At 43.8% G+C, this 11486-nt stretch overlaps 2 protein-coding genes across 6 annotated transcripts in view; one reads left to right on the top strand and one right to left on the bottom strand.

Annotated features, from left to right (window-relative positions):
• Positions 1-7119, top strand: part of CENPP (centromere protein P) — a 121311-nt gene extending 114192 nt beyond the window's left edge. For 4 of the 5 annotated variants that reach the window (XM_030956909.1, XM_030956910.1, XM_030956908.1 and 1 more), the window contains one exon: positions 236-393. In XM_030956909.1, the coding sequence (XP_030812769.1) occupies positions 236-357 (122 nt within the window). In that variant the 3' untranslated portion in view covers positions 358-393. Of the gene's footprint in view, positions 1-235; positions 394-7041 lie in introns of those variants that run through there. The other variant, XM_030956907.1, reaches the window with a different exon arrangement.
• IPPK (inositol-pentakisphosphate 2-kinase) overlaps positions 383-11486 on the bottom strand; it is a 29772-nt gene continuing 18668 nt past the window's right edge. Inside the window, exons 5-13 of the mRNA XM_030956902.1 lie at positions 10546-10667; positions 10084-10173; positions 9434-9492; positions 9009-9081; positions 7608-7887; positions 6254-6404; positions 5078-5180; positions 4507-4586; positions 383-3561 (exon numbers count right to left, since the gene is read on the bottom strand). Coding sequence (XP_030812762.1) covers positions 3336-3561; positions 4507-4586; positions 5078-5180; positions 6254-6404; positions 7608-7887; positions 9009-9081; positions 9434-9492; positions 10084-10173; positions 10546-10667 — 1184 coding nt within the window. The 3' untranslated portion in view covers positions 383-3335. The remainder of the gene's footprint in view (positions 3562-4506; positions 4587-5077; positions 5181-6253; positions 6405-7607; positions 7888-9008; positions 9082-9433; positions 9493-10083; positions 10174-10545; positions 10668-11486) is intronic.

The raw sequence follows: 11486 nt of genomic DNA on the forward strand, positions 1-11486 counted from the left end.
GTAAACTCAATCACTTCAGGAACTGTTCCTGAACTGCCGGCCCTGGTTTTGGCCATGGAACTCCAGCTCCCAGAGCCCAGCCACACAAACCCACCCCCATTCAGTACATTTCAGCTCCTGTGCAATCTCCAGGAGCTCACAAACCCTGTCTGCCTGCAGGCTCCTGCTTCACCCCCTGCTGCCAGCCCTGCTGCAGCTCCTGGCCATAACCTGCCGTGCTGTGTTTGTCCTGCAGTGCTGGAGCAGAGGATGAGGAGTGTGGGGAGCATCCCTGGCAGCTTCCGCAGCGCGCTCCGGCTCTTCGGCATCGAGGCAGCCATCGAGAACCTGATCCATGTGCTGGGCTCAGGACAGTGAATGCCAGCATTGCTTACACCAGGTAGCAATTTCAAAAGTAGTTTTAATTAAGATATTGTGTTACACGGTCTGTAATTTTATTGAATATAAACATTAAGTTATTTTCCATTTAGAAACCATACTCATAAAACATGCTATCTGTACAATTATGGCACGTTATATATAAATTGTCATGACATGAAAATAAATACAGCCATTTAAATACAAAAATGCCAAATAAAATAGTTACATGTACAGAGTGATTTCATTATAAATTTATCTTTCTGAATCATTAATGTACCAGAGTGGTTTATCTTCTTAACATTTTCTAGATACCTGGAAATTGTTAAAAGATCATGCACTGTCAAAATCAAGTCCATAAAAATCCAATTCATTTCACAGCTCTGTAAAAGTACAGTGATTTTAAAATGACAAAAGAACAGTAAGAGACTCCTAGAACAAAGAGTTAAACAGCTTTCTCATTAAATTAGGGTGGAAGAAGACAATTTGAAGATTTCAAAGACATACAATGCTAAAAAACCAGAAGGTAACTGTATGAAGTAACTTTGTTCCACAATGTGTGTTGAGACAGCGTTAATCTAACCCAGAGAGGCCCATGACACCCCTGGGAACAGGTGAGCCAGTCACCTCCTGCCCCCTGCAGCCCTTCCTTTGCATTTCTGATTTCAGGAGGAAATCCTGACAACACATTACCAAAGCATCACCTCTCACACATTCACCCCTGAAGAAATAAAAACAGATCAGACAAATGTCTTGCCTCTCCCTTCGCTTCCATCAGATGAGCCAGGAGCCCATCTGGGAACTCTCAGTGTTTGCAGGAGTTCCTGCTCTGCACTAGCACTGCACCCCAACCAGGGTGATGTGACTGAAGTCAGGAACTTCTCAGGTGGGGAGTAACAAACAGTTCCTGGAACCAAGAGCCCAAAGGCAGCAGCTCTGGGCCCTCCTTTCCAAGGCCAGAGCTGCTGGAGCACAACCACCCACCCCATGCAGCAATGGGGAAAGAGGTGCAGTCTGAAGTAAAGCAACAGTGTGTTTCTAATCCCATAAATGTAATCATCCACTATTTGGTCACTGAAATGGTGTCCCCCTGTTCTGGTAAGTTAGGAGAAACTGACAGACCAGAGCCTGGTTTCTGCCAGACTCTGATCAACACCAGAGATGGGGTTTTGATGAATGGCAGCTCTGTCTTGTCAGATAAGGCAGGCTCATTTCAAGTTTGGAATCCAGTACTCAGGCAAAATTCCTTCCTACTTCTCCACTGACATGGAACTGGTTGAGCCAGTTTTGTGTAACCTTCAGTTCATCTTTAGCTCCCTCCTCCTCGCCTGAAAATGAAACTGTTTGCTCAGCACAGACACTGCTGTTTGCATACGAACTGTGTGTAAAGTTACAGCATAAAAACCTGGAAACTTCCCAGCTGTGCAGGGTCCTTCCTTCCTCCTCTTTCTAATAGCTGGAGGGTTTCTGCATTTGTAAGGAGCTCTCCTCCTCCAGGTTTTCTTTGGGAAGAAGGGGTTATTCCTGCTGCCAGCTCATTGCACTGTTGTAGTCTCACAGCTCAGGCCCTGCCCCAGAAGGGCTCCTGGCACTGGGTGCCAGCACTGCCAGCTCAGGTCTCTGGCACAGGGACAGTGGTGGCTCTGTGTTTCACTTTTCTTCCTTGAGTTGTGCCAGGGTACAGGGGTCCTATTTTTGAATTTCAGGTAAAGTGGAACAATTCAAAGGTTACACTGAGGTCCCAATATAAAGCTGTTTTTAGGACCCTGAACACCATTACTGGTAAGCACAGGCTGTATCCAGGTAAGAGTTGTTCACTGGGGCTGGAGGAGTGTCTCTGCACCATTCAGGGCTGTGATCCTTGAGGGAAACAGAGCTGCAGATTTTATCACTGCACCCTCAGGTTTGGACATAGCCTTCAGTTCCAGCTCAGGATCTTCCCCGAGGATGGCTTTGCTGCAGCACCTCCCCAGCCTTCAGCTGCACAAAGCACTGCTCATCTGCAGCACTGCCACAAGTTCACCCTGGCACAAGACTGACCCACTGCAGGGAAGAAAATGGGGTTCTGTCACCTTTTTCCTGTGTCATTACAGCACAAGAGCCTGAAAGCAGCTGCTCATGCCAGGCAGTGTGTGGGGCATCAGTGTAATAGTGCCAATGTTTGACACAATCTGAAAGACCTGAAGTGACCTGTAAAACTCAGAACATATTCTTCTTAGAGCTCAATTTAAATTAGGCAAGAGCAAGCTGTGGTTTCACCTCCAATAGCAGCATATCATGTATAGAGACAATAAAAAACCAGCATGGCAGGTGAGTTAAGCCAAACTATCATGTAAAACTCAAGGTCGCTTACCTTAAGCCTTTGCACTTTGTTTCAGAAGCTTTAGGTAGATACAAGGTGATCACACAGCTGCTGGAGGCAGCCTGGTGTTCCTAGTCCATGCATTAGTACTGAAATGTTCTGCAGTGCCAGGGCAGTTCCACAGAGCAGCCACTGCATAGTTGCATTTCCAGTGGATTAATGCTAAAGTGTTGTACAGGTTGTGCCAGAGCATCCCCTCCTTTAGCAGGGATGAGGGAGACTCAAAGCACAGGGTCCAAGGTAATTCTCTTGTTAGTAATTAGGCTTTCTATGTTAGTGCAATACTTCAGGAAACCTTTAATTCTGTGCTCTTTCAATTCTAAGGAAGTAGACTTTCCATATTAATTTGATCTGTCCTCTAGTTCCAAGGTATGGCACATTACCTGTTCTGTCACATTAAATACATTCATTAAGGTTATCTAGCAAACGTGGCTTAGTGCTATCCCAGCTCTCTGAGAAGGCATTACCCATTAGAAATCATTTCATAAAGCAAAAACATTCACAGCTGAAAAATGCACTGAACACAACAGAAAAGGAAAAAAAAATCACCATAACTGTATTCCAATAATCTTTCACTTTCTCATGTGTTTGAATAAAAATAACCTTAAGGGAACGGTTACACTTTATGGAGAACTAATGTGCAGTCTTCATTCTCCTTGAAGAGGTTGGACATAACTGGGTCCTCTTTGGCCTGTACATTTTTCAGGTAATAATTGACTATTTCACCATCGAGTTTGTACTGGTGGGGGATGCTTTCATAGGGCTTCAGGTCCAGGTCCAGCACAGAAACAGAGAAGGTGAATCTGGATTTGGATGTCAGTACCACAGGTCTTTGCTCAGAGCTGGAAAATAAAACCACATTGCACATCTGAGTCACTGAAACCAGTATTTGGTAATTTATGTGTCCCTTTACAGAAGTGACTCTAATGTTTATCTTAGAACTTTTGTGGGAGCCCAAGAAAATAAACTGCAGCTAATGTAGCACTTAGGAAACTCCAGCTTTACCAGTCCTGATGGGACCTTGCTGGCATCTCTTCGTTTTCCTTTCAGCTTCCACACAGCTGAAGGCAAACATTACTCTCATTTACTGTATTTAGCAAATCTAAGCTGTTTCTAGGTGGTGCATACAAAGCAACAGCCTTATTAACAGCAAAAGCAGAAAAGGACTGCAACTCCTACTGAGGCTCAAGGTAATAAAACATTTAGTGTGCTGTCCAAGCATGCTAAGGGATGGAGGAGTTGTGAAGTCAGCCATTGCACAAGTCATGTCCATCACTAACACTGCACTGGAGAACTGCAGGACAAATGTAGAAAACAGCATTCTCTAAAAATAAAAGGGCTCTGGTGAAGCAAAGCCCCCTGCAGAAGAACAGATTAGCAGTGCTGACACAAACCAAAAGGGATAATATTGTGGCAAAGCCTCCTGCCTGACAGCCAAAGCTGTCACCTCTTGATTTTTGCCTTGGTTTTATTCTAACTAGGCCATTAAAGGCAACTCAGCTTGAAAAATCTCTCCTATGAGAACACCAAGGCAGAAAAGCTGTACCTAGTTATACAAAACTTTGATCCTTCTGATCAACTTAAAACTCTTTGGAAAGAGACATGGGTCCTAAATATAAATATCTTAAATCAGAACTATACTAAAATGCTCACAGCCAAATATTTGGACACACCACCCCCACACACATCCCACACTTTTTTAAAGTGATTGAATTGCCTGAACAGTACAAACATCCCAATTTCTAAACAACTGGAGCCATTCCAAAGCAGGTACAGGCAGCTCTTACCATTCATCTTGCAGGCAGGGGGAAAGGGCAATCATGATGGAGCAGTCTTTAGCAGTCATTGCTATTCTGTACTGCTGCACCTGTACAACAGAAAATAACACACATTTTCTCTTAGATTGGTGTTTTCCTGAGTAAAGCATCCTGTTCCTTACAAAAAGCAGCACTGCACTCCCTGTCTTGGTATGTTGGCACTTTAAGAGCAGGAAATTCTCTCTGGAACAGAAGGTTGGCAGGAGCAGGTGCTTTTGCAGCATCCTGTGTAAGAGTCAGCTTTATTTCCTGCAGATCGTGCTCCTAAAGGCCAAACAGCACCAGTTCCTGCAAATGTTTCCTCAGTTTAAAAAGTAAATAAACAGTTTTCTTTTTCTCTCAGGAACTGGTGCTACAAGCTTGTTTTTAACTACTTCTGCTATGAAGATGCACCCTGACACAATGAAGCACTTTATCTGCACAGACCCTGACAAACCAGCAGTGCTGCCTCCATCCATTATCCAGCCCTTTCAGTGAGACAGGTTAATTAACAGGTTAATTAACACTGACAGACCAAACAACCGCAGAAATTGAGAAGTACCTTTGTTAATGCAAATGCCACTGTCCCATCATCTTCCAGGGAAAGGTCCAGTAGCTTCTCATAAAATGCTTCATTGTAAGGTCCATCTATCTGTAATGTACTTCTAAATAAATGTTAAAAGAAGATTTACAGACAGCCAAAATGATGTGCAGGTTATCAGTGTGATGTTTCCTCAGCAGCCCAGACACTCAGATTAGAACAACCCAACAATAACACTGATAAACATATCCAAGTATTAACCCACTGCCAACCAATATTACAACAGTCCCTGCTATTCCCAAATCACTCAAGATTTGCTGCTGCTTAGGATCTGGCTTGTGTGGAGTTTTATAAACATGAATCATTCTTAATCCACTGTCAGCTCTGCCACTGCAAAATTATGGGGTTTTTGCAAAAAAAATGGGTAACTTTCAAAATTTGTAGCAGTCTGCAGGAGCTCCAGAAGCCTTGCTGAAAATACATATATAAGAAATATATAAAAATAGATATCAAGATATTATTATATGTATATTATTTTGTACATAAGAAGTATAAACTGGGGGCAAAGGCATATCTGACAGGGCCCTGCTCCAACACCATGTGCTAATGGGGGTGTCCTGGGTTCCTCCTTTTCCCCTTTGAACAGCTGAACCCTCCCAGGGGAGTCTGTCCCACACAAACCCCCACAGATCCAAGAACACATTTTCCAGTGCTCTGCACAAGCAGCAGCAGCTCCTGAGTGAAGCCAGAGTGCCCTCGTGTGAGCACAGGAGAGAAACAGCACCCCAGTGGAGGCTGCTTGGAGCAATTATAATTACACTAATAAGCCTTATTTGAGAAAAAAACCACAGCAGCTTGCATTCATCATTGCAGAACATCATTATCCCTGCAGACACTCCCAGCTCTGCAGGTACTGGGGACAGGAGAAACCACCCCTTCCAGTGCACCTTTCTGCAAATACACAATCCCCAGTACTAAGAGAGTGTTCTCCTCTCTTAGCCTGTTGTGAACTTTCCATAATCATTACTTTAAAATCCAGGCCAAAGTGACCAACATGAGCTGGAAGCTCAGGTAGAAATTCAGAATGTGCAGTGCCATGAAGGAAGGTTGTACAGCAGAACAGAGTGTGGGCACAGAGCCAATCCTGCCTGCAGCCCTGGTTACTCAGGACTGCAAAGAAAAGCCACCAAGTCTTACCTCTCTTCAGGGAATTCCTCCAAGTACTGCTCAACTCTACTGTACAAAGGATAGAGTCCTTCAATATCCAGCATGTCAAGCATCTGAGCCTGAAGGGTTTTATAAAGGAGACAACCCCTCGGTAAACCAGAGCTTTCCAACTTATGTTTACCTAGAAGAAAATGCATTTTAAAATAAGGCAGACACAAGTCTTAACTTCAATTTGCCATTACATGTGCTTGTTTAAAAGTCCAAATACTTTTTTGTCCAGTCACAGGTAGGGAGAAACCTCCAAACACTTCAGTTTCCAAACAAAAGCGCAAGGTGCAGGTACTGCCCTGCACATTTAAACAGCTCATCTGGGACTGAAAACACCTGATATTCAACTCTACAAACTACCTAAAAAAAACAAACACCAAAACACACCCACACCCACTGCAATCTCCTCATTTTGAGTCCACAAGAGAAATTTCTCATCTGAGTTTGAAGGCACCACAAATTCACTTTGAACAGTATCAACTGCTGACAGTAATTTAGCATTTCAGCTCTGGGGTCTTTTTTATACAGTGTAAAGAATTGTATTTGCTATAATTTCTCTAGGACAGCTCCTTCTCCAGCACTACAACAAACCATGGGCAGTGAAAAAGGTCTTCCTCAAAAGCAGAGAAAGAAATGTGCTGTTTGTACAATTAGGATAACTGGCAGCATCTTGAATAATTAGAGTTTTACAGAACTTATGCACTGAGGAATTAACATAATTTACAATTTTCCTGCTCTCACTTCTCATCCCTCTTCCCTCTGGTATTCAGACCTCTCTTCACCAGGAGAAGAGCAGCTGAAGAAAAGAACATGAGCTGTGCCCTGGTGAGGGTTGACAGGAGCAGCAGAGAAAGGCAAAGTACAGGAGTTGTAATAAACCAGCCAAAGCTTCATCACATACATGGAACATGGAAATTCCCCACTCATCTGGAATACCTATGATTGTTATCAGTTCAAACTGCTATTTTCTTCCCTTTTTGCTGTACCACCTCCTGAATATATTTTTATTTATTTATTAGATACAGTGCTGTAAGTGCTCCCTACAACGTCACATTATATTAACAACAATTATCTGGCAGCTACGCAGCTCAGAACTCTTTTTTTAAATGCCACCAGAATTCCCATTTCCACTCTCATATCAGTATTTATAACCAAGAGACAAAGATCTGAATTGTTACATCAGGCAAGGCTCTGAGAAAGCTGCTCTGGTGGGAAGTGCTCCTGCCCATGGCAGGGGACTGGACTGGGTGGCCTGTGCAGTTCCCCTCCAACCCTCACCACTCTGGGATTCCACAAACAGTAAATGATGGACAGTTTTTACAACATTATCCCTTACCATTTCTTATTAGCTCCTTATTAAAAGCACTTGCTTCACAGTAGCTTCTCCCTTGTGAAATGGGAACTGTCTTCATGTCTCCTGCCCTGCAGGAGTCGGTGCTGCTCAGCAGCGCCATGGTGATGACGTGGATCAGCTCCTTGACAACTGTCCTTGTGCACTGGGGGCCGCTGGCCAGCCCGTTGCAAGGGAAGAAGAAAGGTTTTAGGTGACGAGCAAGTTCATTCCAGTCACAGACACAGTCCTGGTCATCCTTACAGCCATAAATTAGTTCCCCATTCTGCAACAAGGAGAAAAAGAAATCTTTAGGCACATCAGGAAGTCAAGTTTTTCATACTGAGATATTCAGAGCATCAGGTCTAATATTTTAAGCATAGGAAAGTGTTATTACCTTAACAGTCTGCATACAGACACACAATATTCCCAATCTCCTAAAGATTTGTCCTCTTAAGTCTAATCAGAACCTGCAGTAACAACCTCTGAATGAAAACCAAAACCACTGTTTAAATTAAGTGCTACTTTCCCAACTTAATGGCCTGTGAGGAATCAGAACAATACAGGTGAATGATCCTTGGCACATTTTCCTATCACTTCTTTCTGAATCATGTCAGCAGTGAAACAGCACCGTGTGAAACACCCTTTTCTGTCAGCCCAGACTGGCAAAGGAAGGCTGTGAAAGGGGATAGAAAAGGTGTGATAGCTGCTTACTAGTACAAAAAGAGGGCAGCTCATAGAAGTTTAAGTAATTCATATAGTTGATTTAATATTGGAAATAAATTGAAGTAATCTTGTTTCCTAGAATTAATCTGAAAATCTCCACAAATCATCAGTTACTGCTTCATATTTTTCCTACGTGTCATGGAATGCCACTTTTTCCTTCCTCAGTGAGGCCTGCATCAGTGCTCTAACAGGAATCTAAAACAAAGTATTTGCAGCAACATGCCAAGTTCTCCATTTCCTTCTTCCTGAAGCAGTACATAAAGTTTTAAAACTTTGGTCACCTTAAGAGTCCTTTTCTTTTAATTGCTCCTCAGTGATTCCTTCCCACTAATTCATTCCCCAGGGAATCCCCAAGGCTGCCAGAGCTTCAGGAGCATTTGGAAAATGCTTTCAGCCACAGGGTGGGGTTGTTGGGGTGTCTGAGGAGGGCCAGGAGTTGGACTTGGACAATCCCCATGGGTCCTTCTAACTCAGGATATTCTGAGTCTGTGAATTCTGGGTAATTATTATTTCTCTGTCCTCATCTGAAATCTAACTAAGAACTTCCCTATTTCCTTCTCTTGATGGGGTCCAACAGTGATGGCCTGATTAGGTAGGTTTGAAAGATCTTGAGTGTTGAGATGCTCAAGTCAAATTGTTTAAAATCCAAGGCAAAAAAAGCAAGCAGAGATTTAACTTTACCTTAAATATTTTCAAGTTGTTCTGTGCCTCCTGTAATAAGCTCTTCAAAGCAAAGTGCATTCTTTGTTTATTTCTAGGGAAAACAAAGCCAAGAATGTTTCATCACAGCCTTTGGATGTTCACACCTGGCATGAGCACATGCACTGAGCACATTACTCACACTGAGGTCATGGCAAAGGCAAAGTGAACTTCAGATCTGAGTACACTAAACAGCTCTTGGGTGAAATGTTATGCTGCAAAAGGCAGCTCTGATTGCTGAGATAGGTGTAAGGGGGAAATAGCAGATTAAATAATCACTGTAAAGGTCCAGGCAAGCCAGCATTGATCATCCATAATAGCTCAGTGAAAGGCAAAGTAATCCAAGCAAGAAAGCTGTAATGCGGATTTTTTTGGGGGGGAAGGGGGGAAAACCACAGAATCCTTACCCTGAGAAGAGATCCAACGGGCAATATTTACTTGGTCGCTTCCATTTTCCATTGGCTACCTGTGGAAAACCCAGAGCACTGCTGTTAACCCTCTCTGCCTGCAACAGCTGCTCCCCCATTTTCACAGCCAGGTCTGTGGCACTGACATCCTGCCTTCAGAGGTCAGGACATTTAAACCACCTTGAACACAAAATTCATGACCACTGTGGGTGTTTCCCAGTCATTTTTAACTCAAGTCACTCAAACTGCATTCCCAGTGGAGAAAGGCTAAATCCCAGGGAGTCACAGTCACTCCATTCCAGAGTCTCAGCAGGCACAAGTCCATAACTCCATGCCTGTTACGTGCTGTTTGTTCTCAGTCACAGAATGCACTTGGGGAGCTGATCTGGGAAGGAAGTTCCACATCAGAGTTGACCCAATCACGGCGTTCATAGTCCCAAAGGCTGATATTGGATTTGTTTGCTTCCAGCTTCCCACAGAACTTATTCCATCTCTCACTAAATAAATTCACACCCAGCAACTCAGCTGTGTATCCTCCTACGAGCTTTAGTCATATCAGAGATTCGAGCAAGTTTCAACAGGAAAGCAAGCCTGGAACAGCAAATAGAGCACAGTACAGCCAAAGGGAAGCAGGGTGACTTAATAATTACCTTTAGATGCTGATGCATACAGTAACGACACACCTTGTGCTTTATCTCCTGTGAAACATGGCTGGAAAAAGGAATGAAGCCACACTTTGGCTAAAACAAACAAACAAAATAAGATCGTAAATACAAATGTCTCTCTCTATAGAAATATAAAGGCATATAATTTGCAAATCTTTCCAGTTAAAGGATTTTTTTTTAATTTTAAAAAATTCCAGCACTTAAAAGCTGAATTACTCCCTATTATTTTAAAAAATAACAACATGCCAAACTGCTGTGGCCTACAGAAAAGCCTATAACACCTGGGAACTTCCCAAGTTTCAAAAGATGGGGAATTGGAAGAGAGAGGGGGCTGTTTCCTCCTACGGGTCCCAGTGAAACAGTGAGCTCTGCCTTCCCCCACCGCTGCAGGGCCAGAGCGCAGCACGAACACAAACACCCGCGTGGCCCGAGGCTGTCCCTGCACACCTTGATCTCGATGCAGAGGATGGGCCGGTGCTCGGAAAAGCGGAATGGCTGCAGCCGCGTCAGGTTGGGAAGGCACATGGCGTAACCGCTCAGCGTGTCCATGTCCTTGTCACAGCGACACTCTGCGACAGCAGGGGACAAACAACACCACAGGGAGATTAGCGCTGGGGCCTTTGCTCGCTCTGGAGCAGGCTCGGTCACCGGGTGGGGCGTGGGAACGAGCGGGGTAGGACAGGACACAGGTTTAGCAGCTGCAGCCAATTAGGCATTTGCACAAGGTTGCCCTCCCCATTATCAGCGCCTGGTTTCAGTTCCCTCAAAACTGTCCCAAGAGCTGCTGTTAATGGCCAGCTCCCAGCTCAGCCCAAGAAAGGTGAGGCCTGAAACAGCAAAGAAATGGATTGGCCAACAACAGGTAAAGTGACTCATTCCTGTATTTATTCAAAGATTTGATCTCCCCTTTGCTTACTGTGCATGACCTACCAAGCCTCAGCTGAGTCAAAAGGATCTGAAAACTATCACAAACTCAAGAGGCATTCTGCATAAAAATGCTTTGAATAACCTCTCTCCACGTGCATCCTTTGGGACACAGAAAGGTCTGTGAGATTGTAGCTCAAAGGTAACAAGAGCACACAGCCCCAGATTTTCAAGTACCTGTTACTAAACAGACATGCAGAACACACGTTCCTGTTACAGTTTCCACTGCTAAGAAAAATGAAAAATATACTGCAATAGAAAAAATAAATCCGAGAAACCAAAGCCCCAGGCACCAGCCTGTCATGCCATACTGCTTCACCAGGATGAGCAAGAAGCCTTCTGTCTCCAGCAATATGTTGAGGTTTGTTTTCTTTTTCTAAATTTAAGCAAAAGTACATCCTTCACACCTTCACAGCTGAAAGCCACTTGCCAAATCAGAAAGGCACAGAAATCTGAAGTATTAG

The sequence above is a fragment of the Camarhynchus parvulus genome, chromosome 12 (genome assembly GCF_901933205.1).
Source record: "Camarhynchus parvulus chromosome 12, STF_HiC, whole genome shotgun sequence".
Taxonomy (NCBI): Eukaryota; Metazoa; Chordata; class Aves; order Passeriformes; family Thraupidae; genus Camarhynchus; species Camarhynchus parvulus.